Genomic DNA, 24,319 nt, shown 5'->3' on the forward strand with positions numbered 1-24,319 from the left:
GGAGGATCGCATGGTTGTCTGTGACAAGAAATGACAGTGTGTGCGGGACTGTGGATGAGTTCCTTTACAAAACGTGGCCTCACCTGTCACAGGGGAAACTTTGGGATGTTGTTTAGGAAAATCTGGTTTTTACTAGGTGCCTGAAAGTGAGCAGAGGCCATTCATTAATATCCATAGATGGCAGAGCACTTCAAACCTCCTTTTCATGTGGTATTAACATGAGGCAGCTGGAAGGTAAGAAAGAGGCATTCGATCACAGGCTACAAGTTGATTTGAATAAAACAATGTTATGAATAATTTTATTTTAAAAAGACTAAGACATTCAGCATAAATACACAAATGATATCTTACTCACACTTGCTAGCAGTTACTATACTATCCCTTCCAATTACCAGTTTATTACAGGATATAACCTTCACGTTGCACAGTCTTCTGCAACCCACACTAATATTCCAAGCACATTCTAAGAGTTCCCGTGACCAGACATTTCAGAGAGAACAAGGGTAATGATGGCATCCCTACAGATGAGCGGCACACCAGGGCTGAGCCCCATGAGCTAGAGTTTGGATTGAGCCTAGAAGGAGCACTTTGTTTTCCTCCCTTGGTCACCCAATGTTGAACTGCTGGGTCTAGACTAAGTATAACTGCAGCAAGGCAAAACAGAGCTTGGCTTTGCTTGCTTTTCTTTATGTCATAAACCAACAGCCTGACGCCTTTTTTGTTTTGTTTTCATCCAGCCTTTCGTGTCTCTCTGATTCTTTGGGGTTTTGATTTGTCTTATAGACCTCTTGCTGGTCATGATCACAGATTTGGTTTTGCGTATCTGTTCCGGAGTCAATACAACTAAGGAGATAAAAAAGATGGGACCTTATTGAGATGATGCTGCATGCTTTAGATTATCTGCCTGAAACACAGGTTTCACAGGGAACTCCTGTGGCAGGGAAGTTTGTCTGGCCAAGTAATTGAGGAAAATTGGCCCAACTAAGAAACTCATTGTACTTTTCCATTTCTAATAGCAAACTCTGCTACAGGAATGTTTTCCAGGATCCTGCCATGTCAACGTCTCCTGATGGCAGCCAGCTCAGACACCCAGGCCTGTGATCCATGAGTTCAGCACTGAAGTCCTTCTACTCCTTCAAGTTCTCAGCTGAGAGCTCCAAATAAAAGGATACACCTATATGGAACCAAAATATGGGGTTTTTCCAGCTAAACCATTTCAGGCACCAAAATCTACCTGTCCCAGACACACAACAAAATTCTCAGCAAGGCAAATTCTCTCCTTTGATGAGTAAACAGCTGAGGAAGACAAACAGGCCAGCAGTTAGCTGAGCAACACCCAGGGCCATCACCCAGATCATTTACTGGTCTTCAAAGAATATATTTCCTTCAAGTAAGCTATAGTGTTAAAAGAGAGAGAAAATAAGATACAGTGAACTTGTTAACTACAGGAACATTCAACCTTTATAAACCTTATTCTTATCCAATGTCTTCTGGGTAAGATTTTTCCAGATTGTGTATAGTACTTTGACATGATCACTTGTGCTTTTTATTGCATGAACATTTTCTGTTTAACACAAAAGAGCAATTGAAAGCAACTGGTCTATTTTCTGTATGTGATTCATCTGTATTGTCTGCATCATAACCTATTACTAAAGCAGCAAATTCCTACTTGTCTGTAGGAGCTGATGATGCCACCTTCTCTCATTCTTTCTGCTCCAGAAATTTAACGATGCAGAAAATTCATCTAATGACTTACTGCTACTGAAAAGCTTAACATTTGCTCCCTAACCCATGGCCACATGACCCACCCATTCATTTTGCAGTAGTTCTGGCCCACGTGAAGCTTTTCTACCCGCCAACTCGACTCACTAAACCCAGAGAAAACTCCCTCCTCCATTTTTGTTAAGTTTGTTTTCTCCTGTTTCATTGGATTAAATCAGCTCATAGGAGCTGGCGAAGCAGCACAAACTGCACAAAGCCAGCGGCTTTCTGGGCAGAAATAGAGTTTCTGATTCCCATCAGCAGTGAGCTGCTAACTTGGCTCACTGCATCTTGAGAAAACATACCCAGCCATCAAAACAATCATGTGAACATGCCTCATCCACACAGTTTAAAACCAGATTAGCTTAACTCCTACTAAAGGTTCTGTAATCCCTGTTGACTTTGCATAGGAAGAAACCTCGCACCTTCAGTTTTGCAAGCTCATCCGTTAAGGCAGTATCCTTCAGCCAAAAACGGGCAAGATCTTAAAATATCCATTAGCATTTTTGCAGTGATCACCCACCTGAAGCCCAGGAGCAGGCAAAGCTATTCCTGAAGACGGATGTAATGATGCTAATGCAAGAGAACGAAAGTAGAGACAACCAAAAGGCATCAGATTTTGCAAGCAGAGGTAGGAGCAGTTTCCACACAAACAACTTTATTGTCATAAAAACAGCAGTGAAAAAGCAAACTTTTAAAGGAGAGAAAAAATAAAGAGAGCTGTATGTCTAGAGGTTTAATAAAAACACTTTTTCTAAGACAGATGTCATTTACATTCTGGTAACTCACATTCAAAAATAAATAGAGAAAGGCAGCAGGGCATAACATTCAAATGAAAATCTAGTAAAACGTGGTAATGTATTTGTATTAATAATCTATAATATAACACAGCAATATTTAATCTTGAATTTGTATTTACAAACAACATAACCTACACAGCAACTAATCAAGATATATACACCATTAGGAGCACATACACTAATTTCTGTTGAACTGAAAAAGCAGAAACCATACTTAACAAAAATTTCCTCCAAACTGATAACACAGAAAAAACACTTTGAGTGTTAAACAACAAAAATGAACACTGAGAGAACTAAAGAAAACTAGTTTAAAATGAAAAACAATTAACATATAGGAATTACGATGTAGGGTTACCTCTCCTCCAAATATGCAATCATTTATTTTGCTTTAAGGTAGATTATACAGCACGAAGTTGTTATATTTCAGTATAGTACTAAAATGAAAGCTTTTGCAATTTGGTCCATTTACATTTTACTGATTATTTTAGCCCACCATAACATAAAGAAAAGCTGTGTTCCTCGATCTTTGGATATAAAAACCAGAGAAATTACATTCTTCAGCACAAAAGCAAGATTTTGAGAAATCTGTGCATTATTTTTTTGGTTAAGCATATTTAGTTTATTCTTTTCATTCATGCAAAAACTATGAATTAATCCCATTCCTGATGAGGATTTTACCATAAAATTTAAATAGTCAATTTATTAGATTACAGAACAATGGAAAAAAGCTTAATCCACATAATATCTTGCTACTGAACTCAGTCAAAATCACACTAACCTTATACATTTGCCTTCTTAGAGACACAGGCACAACAATTCATTCAGAAAAGCTAAGACATTGAAATTTAAAATAGAACAGATCTGAAAACTATACTTACTCATTTATATGTAAGAGGTTCAAACATTTGTAAAGCTATACACAGCCTCCAAAGAACACACACACTAAATTGTTAAAGCAATCAACAAGTAACCACTGCAGACCTGACAGTAATACTAAAGATTAATATCATTACGCTATCAAATTCTTATATTTCCTAAAAATGAAAGTGCAAATCAGAAGTTGCAGTTTAATCATGTAGAGAGCTTGAAATGAGTAAAATAATTCAGGTGTATAACATTATTAATATTCTGTGTTAGCCACATAATATAAATAGAGATTGGAATTTTAACTAGGGGAATTTTTTTTTTGAGGTACAGAGTGATAAATTCACAGGGTTGTATCTCTGAAGGAGCAGTGAGAATCCTTCCAACAAACACTCTGTCATTGCCAAACTGTGCCTTGGGCATTGCACTTAGTTGAAAAAACAGATCATACTTGGCAAGTAAAATCACAAAGCAATCACCTGTACGATCACAAACAACATATATTCACACTCTGAAGGTATGCAGCTTTTCATCAACATCTCGCAGCATGTTACGGAGCAAACATATTATCTCCCTCTCATAGCAACACGTACAGAAGACCTGCCCAAAGCTCCCCATCTCCACCTCAATTAATTTGTTTTTAAGCAGAATCCGTATTTCCCCAATTCAATACTCATTCTCAGGACTCTATAGAACAATTGTCACCTATCGTATTATGTTAATTTGACCTATAGTATAGTAAAATTATATACATGTAAGAAATCCATTTTGCAAAGATTACAAATGTATCAAGCTGCCAGTAAACAGTTCCTCTATCTACATATGATGGTGCGAGTTAGTGGTGTCATAAAGGCACTTGTCTCTCACAGACAGTATTGTCTTCTCCCATGACTCAAAAATAGATCTAAAAATATTTATTTTAACATCTGAAATGGTTTTTACTCCTTAAAGTGGTGCAAATCATCATCTATAGAATGATAATTCATTAACTCGATGTGAAAGAGCTAAGTGTAAATTATCTGTAACTAAATATATTTATAATTAATTCATTTTAATGCCATGCTTCAAAAAATGCCAAAAAACATGCTATAGTAGAAATGTGATTGGCACTAGCAGCCACAAATTAAAAGGTAGGTGCATACAATAGTATATGAAAGCTTATTTACGAAGTTACTGAAACAATTAAGTGAGTTGCAAGGAGACATTTGCCACGAGTCTTTTACAAGACATGCTTGAAGCCACACCTGACCAGTATGAAATATATAACACAATTTACATCTTTAGGGACAACTTTATAGCTAGCTACCTAATTTTACAAAAATAATTCCAAAATGCTCGTTCACTTCAAAGTGAATTCTGTTTTCACCAGATGTGAAAAGACAGGTCAAAACCAGATCTAGCAGCAGAGTTTAGAAAGACACCTGAGCAGCCACTGAATAAAGTTTGGTGCAGTTTTCAGGGGTTTATGGATGGCAGTGTGAAATCCTCAAAATCCCACTTATCTGGTCAGTATATATGTGCAGATTTTCCTCTCCAAGTCTCAATATCTTAAAGCAATAATTTGGAAGAGGTTCCACCAACAGAAGACCTGTTTTTACAAAGCAGAGAGCTCAGGTATTACAAAAAATAGACATAATTAGCTTTGCCCATGTAAACGCTAATTTGCAGTTGGCATTATAGCTCCATTAACTGAGAAATCTAAGAAAGGTGCGACGGGGTGGAATAAATCAAGCACAACCCAAAAGCCAGCAGGTTTTTGCCCTTAATACTCTTTGTCATAACAGTACATTAAGAGTATATCAAGACTGCTATGAAGTTGCTGGATGGAGCCTCATGCTTGAATACTAATTTTCGCATCCAGTCTTCTTTAAATAGTTTGGCCAGTGCCATACCACAAGAGTCTGCACCTTTGAAAAATCTGCATTCACTGAACATTGCACAAGGTTATTAAAACAAAACCAGAAAAAAAAAAAAAAAGGCCTTTTGATCAAGTATTAAGCTATTCCTTCAGAGAATCACACTTCTTCGCTTATAGCAATGACCAGAATTGCTGACGGCGTACTGACAGTTGCCATGGCAAGTGGGTAACTGCGTGGGACAGCAGACATATAGCCAAGTCAACTGCTTATGCAATCTCTGTGATTTAAGCAAGCACAAAACACACCACTTTTATTATGTGCTGCCAATGATCTGCATAAAATGCCAAAGGAAAAAATGTTCTTCCATGTCAGGCCATGGCTGTTTCAGTATTCCCATTCATCTGTTTTCATGTCCAGGTAGTAAAGAATATTCTGCGCAAGCTTCACCGCCTGCTTTCTGGCAGCCTTACACCGCTCGTCTCCTTGTGGATCAACAGCATCAAGTGCTAAAAGTTGTTTCGTGAGAAGTTCTTCCAATCTCATGTAATTTTTATCTGTTCTGTTCCCATCAAATGAAATCACCTCCTGCTGAATCTGAGACAAGTTTCCAAGAACAGTCCAAACTGCTTTAAGAGACTGATGTTCAGCAGCAGTTTTCTCAGGATACATTTGCCTTTTTTCAAGTGCTTCCTTCAAATCAATATACGTTATAAGAGCTTGAACTTCTATCACTGCTCTTCTCCTGGCTTCTCTAATACAGGGGTTTTTTCCTAGGCTCACCTCATCCAAGTGAGCAATTAATCCCTGCAATTCTGCTTTGGACCCCAAATACAAATCAGAAGCATTCTCTGTTTTTAAAAGTAAAGAATTGACTTCCTTCATTTTCTTGCGGATCTCTTCTATTTTTAGAATGGACTGATTTTGTGCCAAATCATAAGCGTGAGTAGAATTTGCTTCCTCTTCCAAGTCCAGGTACTTCTGCAATTTATTGATCTCTTCCACTACTTCCTTTCTGTAATTTCTTATTTCTGTGTGACCACAGACATCTAAAGCATCCAAATCAGCAATGAGGCCTGTGAGCACACAGGAGAGATGCCTGCAGGTATCATTACTACTCACTCCCATTAGAAGCGCAATTAGAGTTCCTCTTGCTTTGTTCACATCACACATTACTGAGTTAATTTTGGAGACAGAAGGATGCGCCTCATTAGAGAGTGGCAGGGACAGCTGTTGCTTTACACAGTTTTCTATTATCTCCTGAACAGCACATACTTTTGTGAGAGTGCGGTATCTTGCTTTGCGTAAAGAAACTTTCCCTCCGGTTTTCACCTGGGTGAGCCTCAATACAATGTCCTGAATACCTTCTTCAAATTCATCACTTATGCAGTTACCCCCTTTGTAAAAAGGTGTAATCTCACGCTCCACAAGTGACTGTGCCTCCTTGAATATAGCCTCTATTTCCAGTCTGCGTGGATGGTTTGCATTTTGTTCCAGTTCCTTCAGCAGCCTCTCTGTTTCCTGGGCAGCTCGCTTTCTGGCTTGCTGAATATCCCCTTTTCCTTCGGTGTCTACAGAATCTATTTCAAAAAGCTGTTTGGTAAGGCTCCTTTCTAATTTCTTGTAATCTGGATCAGTACACAGACCACTGAAGACAACCACTTGCTGTTCAATCTCTTTGACTTCTTTCTGTATTTCCTGTAACCGTTTTATGGAGGGGTGTTGGTTACCCATATCCATTCTCTTGTTTTGTCCAGTTTCAGACAAACTACCAGGGAAGTAAGAACAGGACTCGTGATTAATGAAGTGCTACACAAGCACGTAACACGTTAACAACTTTCACAATATCCTGAAGCACTCTTAGTATTGCAGCTATTTTAAGTATCACTAGCAATAGGAAAAATAAAATGAAAACAAACCAAAACAAACCCAAACAAACAACAAACACTTGGCTGATATTTCACAGCCATTCACCTATCACAACACAGCGCTTTCCCGCTCGGGCTGATGCTGTAGTTACCGCACCACCCGCTCTGAGCCTTTACGCACAACCTTCAGCCCTCCGTTCCCCACCTGCTCCGCAGCTGAAGGCGACGCACAACAAACCCAGACACCCACGGCCACGGGGAAAAACAGCAGCTAAACACGACCGCCCCGGGCGGGCACAGCCCCCGGCAGCGCTGCCGCCCCCGCACAGGCCCCGCAGCCGACGCTCCCCGCTCAGCACCTGCCTGCTCCAGACAGACACCCCCGGCACCGACTTCTCATCCACCCCGGACAAAGAGTCCGACGAAACGAGGAGGGGACACAACCCCGGGGGGGGGGTGAAAGGACACAACCCCGGGGTGTGGGGGGGCAAACGGACACAACCCGGAAGGGGGACGGACACAACCCCGGGTGGGGGGGGGGGCGGGACGGGCGGACGGACGGACGGACGGACAGACACAACCCCGGGGAGGGGGGAGGCGCGTATGCACCTGCCGAGAGACTCGTCCCCACCCGCCTCCCCCCGCTCCCCAAGCAAACCCCCGCTGCGCTCTCTCCCGTAACGCTCCCTCCCGGTCCCCCGCCCTGCACCGGTCACCTCACCTGCCGGCGGCCCCGGCCGAGGGACCCGCTGCCCGGCCCGGCGCTGCGCCTGGGGCCGAGCGGAGGCGAACCCGAGCAGCCCCGCCCCGCGGGCCGGCGGGCGGGCGGAGGCGGGAACAACGCGGCCCCTTCCCCAGCACCGCCCCGGCCGCAGCGCTGCGCTCCGGGCGGCCTTGCGTTTGCGACACCGCCGTAAAGCGCCCGTGGCCGGCAGGAGGCGGGCGATGGCGGTGGCCCGGGCGCTGCGGGCGGGCGGCTTGTGCCGCCGCTGCTTCCTCTCGTCTTTCTCAGCCGGCGGCGGCCCCGCGGCTGGGCGCGGGGAGCGGCAGGAGAGCGCGGTAAATCCGGGCGGCGGTAGCGGGGAGAGGCAGCTCCTGCGCCCTGGAGTCGGCCTGGCACGGGGGCAGCCCCGGGGTGTCCGCCTGAGGGGAAGCGGGAAAGCGCCCTGGTGCCCCCCTCGGGCGTTGCTGGGCGAGCGTGTCCCGATAAAAGCCTGCAGTTCCCGCCGCCTTTAGTCGTTCATGTGTTTTCCGGTGTCCTCGGTGTTTGTAAATACCAGGCGGGCCTTCCCGCGCCGTGCGGCCCGGGCGCTGAGGGAAAACGATTTACAAACGGAGCGGGGAGTCCTGGGCGGCTGGAGCCAGTTCCTCCTGAACCCGGCCTGAAAAGCCACACTTGTGCGCGTTCACAAAAATGCACGAAGAAAGCAGGGATTAGGAATGTAGAAAACAATTATTTTACAAGTATAATAAGCTTAGGCAGCGATTTTTTTTTTAATAACGATATTGCAACACCGGGTGTTCTATCTAAAGGTAGGCACACATAATAGGGCAAAAAGCCACTGCTTATATCCCTCCAAAATCCAGGCCACAATTTCCCTCTCCTTTTCTGTACTGGTCTGGTACTTCAGGGTTTACAGAATACCCCAACGCTTGCCTCAGTTTACATACAGTACCCTTCACCCTAAATTAACTTGTAAATACAGGTATCAGTAGGTATACAGGTGTCAGTATATATTCCGGGAAGAGACCGAGTTTTACATTAAGAATTCGTAGTCTGATGTCTCTCGGTCCTTCCCCCGTGCTGGGGTCCAGGTCCTCAGTTATGTAAAAACAACAGTTCTTTGTTATATGTTCCTTACAGGGAAACTTAGATACCTGCCAGTTCCTGCCATCAAATAGTTTAATGAAGTGGAATATCAGTGAAACAAAAATTAAAAGATGTTGGAAAAGGTGTCTTCTCTATAGTGCATTTCTAAATTAAATTTTAAATGTTTTCGGTCAGGGTAAATTAATGTGCATAATTTCTGAACTTGTTATGCTTAGATGTTTTAAGGTTGTGTGGGGTTTGGGGATTTATTTCAAGTCGGGATGTTCTTCAAAACTTGTGTAAAACGGTCATGATGAATTCTGTCTGTATTTTGAAGGGCATGGATTTCAGCCCTCCTCCCCACTCCCGCAGCGACTGGATCGGCCCCCCCGACAAGCATTCCAACCTGCGCCCCGTCATCTTCTACGTGCCCCCCGAGGAGTCTCCCCTGGAGCGGCGGCTGCGGGAGGCGCGGCAGGAGGCCCAGGCCTGCAACCAGCGCTTCTGGGCACAGCAGAACCGCGCCTTCCGCCAGGTGAGCCCGCTGCTGTGCCCACACACCCCAAGTCAGGGGGTTTGCTCTACGTGAGGCAACCTTCAGTTCTGCCCGACATTACTGGCTTGTAATTGATACCTTTTAACACTCATGTCTTCTTGGAATTTTTTTTTTTTACATTCATTTCTTTAAAATTATGTACAAAACTAAAGAGCCTGCATATTTTATTGCTGTTCAGTTGTGTATCACAGAATCACAGAATGTTAGGCATTGGAAGTGACCTTGAAAGATCATCCAGTCCAATCCCCCTGCCAGAGCAGGAACACCTAGATCAGGTTACACAGGAAGGCGTCCAGGCAGGTTTTGAATGTCTCCAGAGAAGACTCCACAACCTCCCTGGGCAGCCTGTTCCCGTGTTCTGTCACTCTCACCATGAAGAAGTTTCTTCTCAAATTTAAATGGAACCTCCTGTGTTTCAGTTTATACCCATTGCCCCTCGTCTTATCATTGGTTGTCACCAAGAAGAGCCTGGCTCCATCCTCCTGACACTCACCCTTTACATATTTATAAACATTAATGAGGTTGCCCCTCAGTCTCCTCCAAACTAAAGAGACCCAGCTCCCTCAGCCTTTCCTCACACGGGAGATGCTCCACTCCATCATCTTTGTTGCCCTGCACTGGACTCTCTCCAGCAGTTCCTTGTCCTTGAACTGAGGGTCCCAGAACTGGACACAATATTCCAGATGTGGTCTCACCAGGGCAGAGTAGAGGGGGAGGAGAACCTCTCTTGACCTATAATTATATTTACTTTTTCCTATCTCATACTGAAAGTTGTAGCCACCCTACATATAAGACCTGTCTGTGACTAGAACAGCTGTTGAAAATGATTGTGCAGCTTTTCTTGCTCTGTAGTGAGAGAAATTAGGTGTAATCAGCAAGGGTAAATGAAGTACATGCCCTGTTGCACTGGCAGTGCACCCCAACAAGGCTAAGATGGGGACTTTTCAGTCATGGTCTGTCATCTTTCCTGACTGCAGCATTGGTTAGGAGACACTGAATTTTGTTGGAAGAATAATAATGGTTCAGTAATTCACCATCATTTGTGATGATCTTTGATCATGATATCCTCCCAAAACTTGCAAAGATCTTGGAGAACATGAAGCTTGTTTTTTAATTCCATAGAACTGCTTTTTTTAAAGTTTGATAAACTTATGTACATATTATTCTGTTTCCATCTAAGTAATTGCAGTTTTTTAAGGCTGCACGTTTTCTGTTTTCCGATTCTCAGTTATACAATGTAGTGGATCTTCACTGTTTGCCTTCTAAACTAACATTCGGATGCTGTCAAACAATACTGAAGCTCAGCTGTAACTTTACTCTACAAATATGTTTTCTATGTTCCAGTAGAACACTTGCATGAATTAATTGATGCGTGCAAGTAGCAGGATCTAAGTGACAAAGTTACCAGTTTAACTAGATTCAGGAAAACATTTTGTTGGCATTTCCACGTTTAATTAGCATTGCTTTTTATTTCAGAGAGTGTTAAGCACTATACTGCTATGTGATTAAAAACAATGGTTAACTTCAAGGACTGAGTACATCACAATCTAATGCAGAAAAACATGTTTTAGGAAAAAGAAGAATTTATTTATTCAAGACTGAAAGCCAAGGGTCTGGAAATAAGACATGACACAGGTTAGTGAGATCTTTGTTTATAGCTTAGGATGCATTCTGAGTTCTGTTTAACTTTGAACTTTGTTAGTTTATGCTCTTTGTGTTCTGTCACAAGTAAATCTTGAGGGCAGGATTTAAAAGGAAGAGAGGAGCTCTTCAGAGATGTGCATGTGGGCGTCACATCATCTGTTCTTGCCCTAACTCCTTCCCAGGAGCTGAAGGCAATGTGCTGAAATCCTAGCCAGGTAATATAATCCTTCTGTTGTCTAAAGAGGAAGGGGCTTCTTCCTTTCACACCTCCTGTCCCAGTGAGCTGGCTGAGCTAAACATATAGAGTGTTTGCCTCAAGTGCATGTTGTGGTTGGGTGGAAAAATTCACACTCCGGCTTCAAGTCCGTAGTGTATACAACAAATACACTGTATTTCCTTGAGGGCGAATAAGATGTCTTCGAAGGAGACAGCAGCTGCTGTCTGCCTGAGCACAGTTGCTGTCAAATATTTGCTTCTAATTCATTATGTGAAACTGAAAAGAAGCTGCCTTCATAATAACAGTGAATTGGCCATTGTTGAACATTTTGTTCATAGACTAACGATCTATTTAAGTTTAGTAAAGCATCTGATCTGACATTCTGTGTATCACAGAGAGTTATTTTTCTCTTCTGTTTGTATCCTGTTGGTCAGTGTGTGGTTGAGAAATAATTTAAATTAAGTTCTATGTTATTTAGAAAATGTTTCTTTTATATTGCCAGTTTGATTTTGTTTTGGGGTCTTTTTGTTTTTATATCCTAGAAATAGAAGAGAAAATAGTAAGCATGTACATCCCGTAGAGATAAAATTATATTGGTTGCATGTGTTGGATTAATTCTGTTCTATAATACAGCTGTATATATATATATAAAAATAAGAGTAATAACAATATATATGAACAGTTGGAACAAAACTTTTTAATATAAGTGAATCTATGATCAGTTTTGCTGATACCAGTATCAAGAAACAAATTAACTATAGGTGTAAAGTAGGCAGCCTTCAAATAGTTTTAGACTGAATTTATCACATGGTATGTTAATCCATTGTAATCCATTTGTAAATAATGGCAAATAAAACTGATCAATAATTTATATTTCTGTGATCAGTCTCAGGAGCTTTAAAATGCCTTTTGAAACAGCAACAAGTTGAATATCACAGTTCCATCTCCCTCATCATATCCATGTCCCCTGGGGCATTCAAAGTTGACCCTCATTTTAGAAACACTGAAAATGCCAGAAAGTTTGTATATGAATTATCTGGTGGAGTTGAGAATATTCACTGGTTCTCAGGGTTTTACCTCTGTGCTGTAGCCACAGGTTTTCCTTTCAAGTTCTGTGGAGAGAACCATTTCCTCTTACATTCCGCTTACAAGAGTGGCGTATTCAGAGTCATCTCTTGTTTCCTCACAAAATAATTGTTTACTACATTGTTAATAAATCTGATAGGACATATACTCTTTGGTATAAGTTACTTGAAATTAATCAACAGCAACAGAAAATAAATATATGTCTGAAAACATGAAGTCAGCCACGGGTAGTGTTCTTTCTATATTTATTGGCTTGCTTTATGGGGGTAATTTAAGTTACTAAGTGCTCTTACTGGTTCTGTTTAGACTTCAGCCCTGTGAGAGATTAATTTTACTCAAAGGACAGATACTCCTACACCTATGGACTTTTTCATCAGGGTCCATTAGTTCCCTGAATAATCTAAGACCTGATAGACATCATCACTTTCACAAGTAATAAGGGCTTAAGAGTTACGCCAGCTTCAAGATCAGTATTTTTAACCTGCTGTGCTCCATAGATAAGTTTCAAAAAGCTGGAAGACAGAAGCATGTTAAGTTGTTCAAGTTACACAGGAAGCTCATAGGAGCAAGGAGTCAGACCTTGCTCTCCAGCATCTGAACCCAGTGTTTGAAACCAAAGAATTATCTTGACATTGTTATGCCCGAACTTATTTTCAGGGAAAAAAGCAACACTGAATGCAGAAGAAATGGCTGACTTTTACAAGGACTTTCTAAGTAAAAATTTTAGAAAGCATATGCAGTATAACAGGTATGTGGAAGGTATTTATATTGACTATTATACATCAGATTCAAAATGTAAACTTTTTTCCCATAATTGGTAAAACAGAAATGATAATTTTAGAAAATGATGGTTTTTAAATCCTATTATTAGCATTAGACAGAAATTTGCATTATTATTTGAGTTCTACTGCTTATTTTTTATTGAGTGGGGAGATTAATCTCATGTCTGTGATTCAGAGACAAGATCAGGCACTCCATTTTTTTCTTTTATGGCGTGGATCTTTTTATGCTGCTAATTGAAACTGATAAATATGTGACTAAAACAGTTGAAATATCTATACAACAGATTCTAGTTGACTGTTAAATAAGGACTAGTAAATATTCTTCATCTCAAAGGAAAATTGTTTAATGAGAGTAATATTTAGTATTCTTGGTTTTATTATTTTGCGAGCATTTAGTAAAAATGAAGGTGATTAGCCTTGAGTTTTAAGGGTGTTTTGTGTGGCAAAGCCTTAGTAAACTGATCATCTGAAGTCATCTTGTGTAGAACCTCAGCCACAGCTGGGTACTCCCACATCCACCGTGCATCTTCACAACATCTACGGCATTGTGTCAGTGTAACTGCTTGTACAACAACTTAATAAACTGGGTTGGGGATCTGAAACAACTGAAAAAAGAGACTTGCAAACACACTTTACCTTTCGCACACTTGGCCTGGAAATGAGGGAGGAATGGGGAGCTGGAGGAGGATAGTGCTTAATCCGGTTACAGTAGCGCTGCCCACTGAATATGAAACCACAACTGCGTTTTCTTCTCTGTATTGGATTGAAAGATTATTTGGCTCAACGGTATCAATTGTTATTGGGTGTAACGCTATTGGTGTAACGCTAGCGAGAATTCTACCATCACCATAACTGATCTATAACAAATGGTGGTTGAGGGTTCTTTGTATCGTGCATATGCCATAACAGACTCTACTCTAAGAACAATTTTACTGTGACAAATATTTAAAAGAAATATGCACATCTTGTCTTGCCTGTGGGGGAGGACAGGTGGGGAAAACCTCACTATAAACCTAAGGAACAGCATGAAAAGATGGAAAGTAAATATTTTTAATAGGAGGATTGTTGTTTAAATTACTTATAACTGCTGAGTGAGAAAGCAAATAGTTTATCTTCAAACTGGTCACCAGATGTCATTGTTGCAGTGACCTCAGGATAGTGTCCTGTCTTCATTGGTAAGAGTTCAGGCTTTGTGCCTAAACATGACCTTCCTTGTTGCTGCCTTGTAAAATCCGGTGGTGTCAGCTGCATTTTTGTAATTTCAAAGTGGACCTGCACAGCCCTGAAAGCTGTGGAGCTTTTCACAGGCATTCTGATTTTTAGGGGGCATATTTACAAAAATCTGTTTATGCCATCAGCTGTATGTTCTTTTGCAGTGTTGCCAGCTGGCCTGAAGACTGTGGCCGCTGAAGTGTTGGAACTTCTAAAATTTAGTTAAAATTGAAGCAGTGAGTGTGCATAGGCACCATGAATATTTAGGTCAGGGTACTTAGACTGGAAATGCAGTCTAGTTTAGGGAAAAAATTTAAGAAGGATATAGGAAATGAGACATGAAGGGTGAAAAGAAACAGTTGCAATGTTAGCATAATATTTTGATTGGACATGACATTTGAGAGGTTAGCTCAGTGCTGCTTGTCAGTGTGATTTTGGCTGCTATCCTTACGGAAAGGTTAGTATGTCAGGTTTATCTTAAATCTGTACATGCAAGGTTCCCCACAGAAATCTCAAGGGAAGACCTAAATCCCGGTGCTTAATATTCACTACTAGTTTTACAGTAAGCATATTATGTTGCTTCTTGTGCAGAATTTTACAAAAAGGGGGAGGGATCGTTGTTAGAAACTAGGAAGAAATTATAATATTACTTTAGTTTGTAACAGGGGCAAGAACTTGAAGCAAGTTCTCAGAAGCTAAAAAGGGCTGATATAGACTATCCTATCTATATATTGAATCTGTTTCAGAAATCAGGCACACTTCATAAACCTATTTAAAGATATAAAGACTAACTTTGGCAATATTAAAGACATCGCCTTTAAAAGGTACTGCATTAGAAAGATAATGTTTCCTGTATTGGGTTATACAATTAGTCTTTGAAGTGTGATTTTTATTTTATTTTTTCCTGCCCTTATAGGTGACCAGCTATGCCCTTTCCAATGCATGCATCTTCATACATGCACAAACAAATCCTACCCATAGAGAGCACTGGCAGGAAATTCTTCTAGATAGCTTTACTTCTGAAACATGGGATATGGTTACAATTATTTTATCTTATCTGATATCATGTACAGTTGGTCATAAAACTACACATCTCTATCTTTTTTACAGTTAAGTGCTCAATGGTTGTAGCCCTGTAGTGCACATGTAACCTGTTCATGGATGTGGATATTCACATGACCTTTTCATAGGTTATTTAACTCTAATTTAACAAAGACTGGAAAATGCAGGTTATGACTGAACTGTAATTTGTTAGTGCCAAAGGATATTTTAATATAATCATGTTATCTTTCTCCTGTTCTTGTTCTGTGTGCTGTTGATTTTCCTGGCTTTGGAATCCTAGAGATTGGTATAAACGTAACTTTACTATCACATTCCTCATGGGACAAGTAGCGCTGGTGAGAGCTCTGAGGTGGCTTCGTTGGAAAAAGAAAAATGTTGGAAATTAGTGGTTACAGCTCCATGAAGAACGCAACACTGGCTAGGCCTGCTGTAAACTCATTAATAGTGATGTTCAGAATCTGAATGACTAATGTAATAATTGCTTGAATCTGTTTGTTGAACTATGTAAATAAAAGTTGCCATTGGTCTTAATTTATAATCACTGTGTAGATTTCCTTTATCTTTTATTCCAAGAATATGTAAAATATTTCCCAGCCAAAACATAAGTGAAAAAACTCTCAAAAGCTGTTCCTCGTTGATGTTAAATGGGATGGATGACAACTGTCACGTTTTACCAGAAACATAGCTCCTGACGAACATGTTGTACATGTCAGAGAATGTTGTCTCCACCAACCATATTAGTATGTAAAGACAAAAATGCCTCATTATGCAGCAGTTGTCTGTCTGGGTAGTAGCTGTCCACAAATAATACAACATGGTTGAAGGAACAAGTATAATTTGTGGGTATATACACAATAAATTTAGAATAATCCTCTTTTCAGTGTGATTATTTCTTATTTTTAATGAAGGTCAAGATCTTTCATATAAATGGCTAGTGCAATAGGATCTTAGATATTTTTGGTTTAATTAAAATAAATGTGCCCCCCTTGGACAAGAGTTCCTGTAACCTATGATTGGTAAAGATTTTAGTTGTTGAGCAATAAAACAGATGCATTGCCAGTCACTTGATCTTGGTAGAAAAGGAAACGTATACTTGGGCGTATGGAGGAGAACAACATTAGTACTAATCCGTACTGCTTTCTACTGCATCAGTTCTTTCAAAAAATGTGCTATTCTCACCAGTTTTTGTGAAGCACTTGAAAGAACTTACTTGAGGGGGATTTTTCTGGCCTCAAGGTATGTAACATCGATTGGAAAAAAGGTTGGTTTACATGAAGTCTTGAAATGATACGCCATGTATCCATAATTTAAAAGAAGTTCCATTCCTTGGAATGTTCTCCCTGTCCATTTATACAGTGAAACAATTCATATATATATATATATACATTACCTCCTAAGAGGATTCTGTTAAAAATAATGTATATTGTCAAATGAAGTGTGTTTTCCTAAAGCTATGCTGCAGGGAAGATTCTTTTGGAAATGTCAGCTCAGTAGCCATTGACCTCTTAGTCTTATCTGAACATGATGTGATTTATTCACAGGCTTTTTCAGCTGGAGCAGAAGGAGGTTTGTCAGTATCGACTTTGCAAGATGAAATAAATTTTAATGGTATAGTAGTGGATCACATTGTTTCTTACAATTATGACATGATCATTGGGGCTAAAACAATCACTGAATTGTGGTTTTAGCTGTTGTGTTATTAGTAAATGAAAACAGTCGTTAATAGCGTTAGCTGAGGTGATAACCAACACTTTGAGGAAAATATTATTTGTGAATGTTATTTACTGCATCAGTGCTATGAAAGGTATATATTTATTAAAAAGTTACAAAATGCCATCTTTCTTTAGGAAAATAAATTTTTGGAATTGTCTGCTGTGGGTATGTAATATAATTTTTTGGGGCTTTACAGTAAATCATATCTTGCAGCATATAAGCTTTGACCACAGTGTGAACGCATCCTTTAATAAATAGTTCCATTGTAAAAAAATGAGTGGATAATATAAGAAAATATCCCTGAAGAGACCAGAACCCTGATGGACTGATGATTGATTGCCGTGTGTTCTGACAGCCTGTGCATCAGATCCCTAAGGTAGGGCCACATGTATACGCTTTAAGTGGGCAGAGGGCAATCAAAAGAAGCATTTTCCTCTTCTGAGCTGCTCACTTTTATTAACACAGGCATTTTTGTGTCTGCTTGCTGAACCAGATCAGGGAATTGATTCACTACTAGAACTAATCCAAGGAAAAAAAAAGTGTTATATGTCAGTTGAATTAGTATGTCTCATCATGCAGATACAATAAGTGTTCCACTGTTGGCGTGGGGGAGATGTAGGAATTCAGATGGAGGGTTTGGATTGCGCTTCAGTCCAGTCACAGTTCATACAGTTTTCTGAATGTGCAATTTTAGTGTTGATCACACAAAAACAATAAAATCAGTATACGACGGATCGTGCCAGGATTCAGCCCTGAGCTGCTTGTAGGTGAAGTTTCTGTCTTCACGGCGTTGTCTTCATGAAGATTCTGTGTGGAGTGCTGGATCCTTCCATCTACCCCCCGTTGAAGGAATGGGGTATTTATCTGTTGGGTGAGTGTTGAGCTCTTATTTAGAATATCTAATAAAGCCACTGTGAAAAGATGTTATTAAAAATAATCCTTCTGAAATTTTGAGTCTCATTACCAAACCCACATACATTTGCTGAGATAATTACATTTTCTGAAATGGTCAAAAGCCATATCATTTTCACCAGTGTCACATTACTTTTGATTTTTTTCTTAACTCAGAGCAGTTTTAATAATGCCAGCTGCTTTCAGATATTATTGATCATAAATCCTCTGTACATCAAAGGAAGAATAAGGAGCTGCCACAGACTACTAAAAATAAATTTTTTATGTATACAAAGGCCTGCTGCAGCAAGTGAAGCTAGTGCAGTAGATCAAAGAGTCATTTTTCTGTGCACGTTTTCTGAGTATAGGAAAAATACAGGGGAGTGTGCCAATCATTTGGGTACTTAGCTAATCCTGTCAGAAGGAACAGCAGTATTTCTTATTTAGTAGTGTCAGCATGTGCTTTTTTAATCTGTATCATGCATTCAGTAAGTACGTAATAAAGCAACAATATTTTGGTAATATTCAAATAATTTTGTATAGTTTGTATTGACTTGGGGTGCTTGTGTTCTGGTAATCTGTGGGGTTTTGCTCTTCACTGAATTTCTCTACTGTAGCATTAATTTTGGTAGAATATGAGAGGATTAAGAGGAAGTGTTAAATGGGGATTGAGAAGCAGACCAACTAAAGGGTGGGTGAAGTGATTGTAGCACCTTTATATGTGATTAATAAAGAACTGTACATCTTAAAAATAAATGCATTTCTAAATTCCATTAGGAGTTTTAGAAGCAATGGTAGCAACTACTGAGAAGACATATTTAACTGAAAAATCTTGGTGATAAAATAACTATTTAGACCAAAACTCAGATTTGTTATTTAGAATCTGACTCTTCCTGGCCTCATTGTAAGGGGACTGTTCTGTTTGCAGTTTTCAGCTTCCACTATCACTAACCAAGATTGCTGTCCTACAGGGCAATCAGATTTAGCCAAACAAGAACTTAATTTACATCCTGCGCAGAGCCCGTGGGTCAGTCTTTTGCATAAAGACTGGGAAATTGAAGTGTTTTCAGGAAAGGATCATATATGCCTGGAACCGTAATATGCATGATTGATATTTTCATATTAAAAGTATCCACTGATTGCTATAAACTGATTCACAGAATAATATGCCCCATAACTGAATATTCAGGTTCACTTCTCAAAAAGAAATAGCAATGGAAACACAGTTACTTCATTTCTTATGAGTTTATTTCTTAAAGATTATTTATAAGTACATTAAGGTAATCATATTGAAATACATAGTTGTTAATATTCATTATCATATAAATCACTTCTTTGTGCCTTGACTTTGCATTCATTAATGGTTAAGATTTACCCAAGTATTGTGAGATTTAGCTGACTGATCCATTCAAATAGCAGATGCTGTGGAAGTGCAAAAGCAGTGCTTTTGACGAGAAATAGTAAAGGCAAAAAATTACATGATCCATTTTTAAGTGTGTCCTTACTCAGGAGAAATATTATTTTATAGGACTACCCACATCTGAGATCTGTTTTAGAAGCCATGTAAATGCTCTGAAGACATGGTCCTTGTTCCGTACAGCTGCTTGTGTTTTACTAGTTCAAACCAGACACCCATTTAATTGAGTTTCATAGATTTTGCAGGGAAAGGCACAGTGGTTTTGCTTTCTGGTGTATGCAGGTTCTCCTCCTCAGGGGTGTTGTGAACGGGGCCTGAGATGGCAGGAGGCAGCAGGAAGGACTGTGGGCATCTCCCGAGGCTGCCAGGAGGCTGATACCACGCAGCCTGGGCTGGAGCAGCCCTGAGGCGACTTCGATGGGCCATGACTGGCAGGAGTTTCCAGCAGCCCCCGTGCCAGTCAGGAATTACGGCACTCGCCAGGGCTCTGCTCACACCGCTGCCTCCACAGAACCCACCGACGTGACTCAGCTGCAGAACTGGCTGCGGTAGCTTTCACCAGCTGAGCCAAAACACATAAACAGGCGAAATGCAAGTTTCAGAATCTAAGAAATTCAGGCCACTGCTCATATCTCATTGTTAAAGAACTTCCTGTTGACAAATTTTGTCTCCATCTTTGTAATAAATCCCTGCTGTGGAATTTTTTTTTCATGTGAGGATCAGTGCATAGTGTACACTGGCTGCTTTTAAAGGCTTCCAAAAAAGTTACAGATTTTAATTTCTAGAACGATTTGAATAATTAGAAGTCTAGATTCGGGGTGGGGGAGGGTTGTTTTGCAAAACAGATTTTGTAGTCAAGGCTATATTAGAAGGCAAAATCCATGGACTGCCAATTTCAGAAGAGATTAACTGACAGCCTTGATTGCTTTCCAACTGATTTTATTATTCTGGGGTGTCACAGAAAATAGATGGTGTGACACAGCACAAATATTCTGTATCAAACCAAGTCAAGACAGTTCTGACCTTGGTAGCTCTAGAAACTATAACTACTTAGGTAGAAAACTCTTAATTGTCAAAAATTGTACAGGATTGAAAGACAAAATAGAAACTAAATCCCAATGAACATGTAAGAAAATGTCTTCTGGATTTACCAATCTTCTTCTCACATTTACCAAAATAGTATTTCCCTTTTAATGTAATGTCTGGAAAACCTCCAGTTTCCCCAGGCCTCATGAAAAATTCCACCACGAAAACCAGAACAAAATACTAAGCTGACATATGAGCAAATAGCCACAGGTGCTAAGTCGTGTCAAAAGAGAATTCAAGCTCACTTCAAAGAAAAAAACAAGTCTGCCATAGGATATTGTAATTTTAATTGACAAGAGATGCTCAAAATTAATTCATTCGCTCTGTTCCTCTGCTGCTGCTTCCCTGGTGCTGCTTTTGCTGTTGGGAAAAGGGGTTTATTCAGTGTGACACTGGAGCCTTGCTGGCATGTTTAACAGTTACCACGGTATCGCAGCCATAAATTCGATTGGCATTGGACAGAATAAAACAGGCTGATGCTGGGAGAATGTGGCTGAAGAGTTGCTACTGGACAGGGCACGTTTCCCTCTCAGGAAGATTTTTCTCAGGCTTTTGAATCATGAGGTTCACACTTTCTCTAAAGGCCGCGAAGAAGTTTATTACTTGCTGTCTCAAGTCTATAATTTATAGGTATTAGCTAACAGCCACTTAGCACTCAAAGGTTAGTTTCATATGTAATTAACAATGACATGTCAACTTTTCATTCTAGTATATGTTTACATGTAAAATAGAAAAGCAATCTCACTTACTTACACTATGAACTTTGGCTTTGGGCACCACCCAACAGAGTTCACAACCAAAAATTCAAAGAGAAAGAAGGTAAATGGAATTAATGAGAATGCCAGTAACACAACATTCCAACCTCCTTTGGTTGCAAAATGAGTGGGCTGGGAAATGACAAATGTGTGCACCTTCCTTTAAAGATATTTGGAGTGCTTTCTGCATTGCTGCATGATAAACCTGGCAGTAACATTTTTAGGGTTATGTAGTTAATTGTAAGGATATGGGGCATGTTAAGTGGTGGCCCACTACAGAACCATTTACTGGGTAGATTTCTGGTCAGTGTTACACACTGATGAAGGAAGATATTATTATTCATCAGCCTGAACTGTGTGAGTCATGACAGTTTTCAAACATATGGTGATGGTGTACTTTGTGGCCCTTCAGCATTTAATAGCAAGTGTAACACTGTGTAGGCAGCACATTTCACTTTCATGGCTAATTTATATATATGTCAGTTGTTCCCAGCTTTCTCCTAGTGTTAACTGAGGTATGTTTCAGTTCCTGTTTACAGTTACATTAATTTTAATAGGTTGTGTTTGATAAACTATGTAAAACTGCACTATATATGTCTTTGAAATTTGAATGTATTTCAGCTTTCATTAAACCACATTAAGTGATAATTTTATGTTAGAATACACAGATTCCAAATCTAAAGTACTACATACGGCATGTTTCTGCAGTTTCCCAGAACTTCCCCAGGAGACTGTTGTTAACTGATGTGAAGGAATGAACCGCTCCATGTAATCAAAACATGTCAAACAGTCCAGATGGTTTAGGTGACACCGGTGGTGTAGAGAACCATGGTGGCAGAGATTTTTTTTTCCTCGAAAGAAATTACTACACACTCTACTTTCAGTGAATTGTACTATGCCCAGCTGGCCAGCACAGTCAAGGGTCAGAGGGTCCTGCTTTTCATTCCTATCTTTAATCATTTGTCCTCTGAAGCAAAATTGTAGCCTCAGAATATCTGGGATGAACTACATCCTGATGAGGTAACTGCCTTCTTAGCCAGTTTCTGTATAAATTACAACTCCCCCAAATTGAGTTTAACCTTTTTGGCACAAGGGAAACCTTCAGAACGTGGTGTGATGCGGCAGTATCTGCCAAACTTGACAAATTCATAGTACCCCCTCTTTTTTTTATATACTAGTCTCTAAAACACCTATACACAGATGCATGAGGAATTCCTCTCATCAGAAAGAGATACACAGCAAAGTTTCTAAGGCCTCCTTTCACATCCCCTAATACAGGGGGTATACTAAGCAGGGGTGGGCCTGGTTACAGACAGACCCTGTGGAGCTCCTGGGAAGAATTACCGTGTGGAAGGCAGGTCCTTGTGGTTGTCTTAATCATGCAGGGAGCAGTGAATAGGATAGGATTAGGAAGGCACAAAGATGATTTAAAACCATTCTCTCAACCCTTTCTCATCTGGCATATCAGACTGTTTTAGACACTTTGGAGACTGTCCACAGATTGAGTTCTTCCAGAATATTTGCTCTCAGGTAGCAGGCAGACAAGCCTGTAGAGATAAACACACTGTCCATCCCATAGGAGTGAATGATGCAACCATCTCACTAATGTTTTAAGTCTAAGACTTGATAGCAGCGATGTACGTATCTTGTTTTCTTCTGTATCACTGTAAAGATACAGAAGTGACCAGTGTGTTCATGGTGTGTCTTTGACCTTAATACCTTTCAATGGATTTCTCTGTAACCTGGAAAGAAAATGCTTCATTAGACCAGATTAAAAATAAATATAATTACAACAGAAAATACAGGAATTACACCTGAAACTGAAGCAAAACCTTCACAGTCCATACTTGCTGTGGGAAGAGGGAGGCAGCAAGGAGAGAAAATTCATATCCATGCCCTGGGAATAGGATCATCTCTCCTTATCCTGCATCTGCTCTATTTCCCAGGAGACAGGATGAGGAACAAAATACCTAACACACGCAGTTCTGTTTCCTATTGATTTCTAGAGTGACTCTGTCCTTCTCAGCCCCACACACTGTATACCATCCATCTCGCCACGGGCGTATTCACAGGAGCCATTTTCTGTAGAGACATAATTGGTCATTGGCACAGAAACTACAGAAACAGTCGTCACAGAGCAGAAACGTTTCCATTTCCCTCAGGGCAAACTGTATTACCATGAATTCCCGAGTCTCGTGCAGCTGAGCCCTGCCTTGGTTTGAATATCTTCTTAACCAAGGCAAACTCCAGCAATGAAAACTGCATTTTTTATATGCCTCCCATAAAAAATGAGAAGTTTCCATCAACCTTGGATGCCAAGTGAATATAGAGAATTAGCTGAGGAGGAGAGAAGGGCATTTAACAGAACAACTGAAAGGGGGACAAGGGTTTGGCAGTTATGGTGGCCATGTGCAGAAAAGGAATACCCCAAGTGAAAGGGAGGTTACTGAGAAATCAGACTTAGGAACAACTATTTTCAATAGTGACCATGGCACAAACAGTTGCAGCACATCAGGCTGAAGAAAGACGAAGCAAATGGGAGCAGAGAAGGGCAAGCTGAATAATCAGGGAGATGCAGAATCTGTCCTAAAGAGATTAAGGGTTCCATTTGTTTAGCCAAGCAAACTCATGGTCAGGAGGGAAGAAAGGAGTGCAGGCGAGTGGAGGAAGGGCCAGATAAGAGGGTTGCCCAGGGAAGAATCTTCTCTACAGAAATTTAATCAAACATATAAAAGAGAAGCGTTACATTTGAGAACTGCCTTAGAAACGCAAACACGTAGAGAAATGGGGCCAATCACTCACAAGGGAAAAGAGCTAGCAAGAAATGACACAATTTGGCACAGTATCTATATGTATATATTTCCCTTGAGACTGAACACTGGAGGAGTGAAGTTCTCAGGCAGGAAGGGCGGGATGCCTGCTTGGTTTTCAATAGAGTT

At 40.3% G+C, this 24,319-nt stretch overlaps 3 protein-coding genes across 10 annotated transcripts in view; 2 read left to right on the forward strand and 1 right to left on the reverse strand.

Annotated features, from left to right (window-relative positions):
- Positions 1-2,393: 2,393 nt before the first annotated feature.
- Positions 2,394-7,988, reverse strand: BAG5 (BAG cochaperone 5). 2 transcript variants are annotated; one of them, XM_065839766.2, is made up of 2 exons: positions 7,871-7,988; positions 2,394-7,049 (listed from the first exon to the last, which is right to left on the reverse strand). In XM_065839766.2, the coding sequence occupies exon 2, from the start codon at positions 7,019-7,021 to the stop codon at positions 5,669-5,671; it is 1,353 nt and encodes a 450-aa protein (XP_065695838.1). In that variant the 5' UTR covers positions 7,022-7,049; positions 7,871-7,988; the 3' UTR covers positions 2,394-5,668. The 2 variants fall into 2 exon arrangements, with proteins under 2 accessions (XP_065695838.1, XP_071665790.1); XM_071809689.1 differs by lacking the exon at positions 7,871-7,988 and adding an exon at positions 7,509-7,532.
- Positions 7,989-8,040: 52 nt separating this feature from the next.
- Positions 8,041-16,056, forward strand: COA8 (cytochrome c oxidase assembly factor 8). The gene is made up of 5 exons (XM_065839589.2): positions 8,041-8,208; positions 9,297-9,494; positions 11,087-11,150; positions 13,120-13,210; positions 15,799-16,056. Exons 1-5 carry the CDS (start codon positions 8,095-8,097, stop codon positions 15,902-15,904), a joined length of 573 nt encoding a protein of 190 aa, XP_065695661.1. The 5' UTR covers positions 8,041-8,094; the 3' UTR covers positions 15,905-16,056.
- A 1,829-nt stretch (positions 16,057-17,885) lies between these two features.
- The window catches only part of KLC1 (kinesin light chain 1), a 60,363-nt gene continuing 53,929 nt past the window's right edge, over positions 17,886-24,319 (forward strand). For 2 of the 7 annotated variants that reach the window (XM_071809681.1, XM_071809682.1), the window contains exon 1: positions 17,886-18,102. In XM_071809681.1, coding sequence (XP_071665782.1) covers positions 18,083-18,102 — 20 coding nt within the window. In that variant the 5' untranslated portion in view covers positions 17,886-18,082. The remainder of the gene's footprint in view (positions 18,103-24,319) is intronic. The other 5 variants (XM_071809686.1, XM_071809685.1, XM_071809683.1 and 2 more) reach the window with 4 other exon arrangements.

This window comes from Patagioenas fasciata, chromosome 5 (genome assembly GCF_037038585.1).
Source record: "Patagioenas fasciata isolate bPatFas1 chromosome 5, bPatFas1.hap1, whole genome shotgun sequence".
Taxonomy (NCBI): Eukaryota; Metazoa; Chordata; class Aves; order Columbiformes; family Columbidae; genus Patagioenas; species Patagioenas fasciata.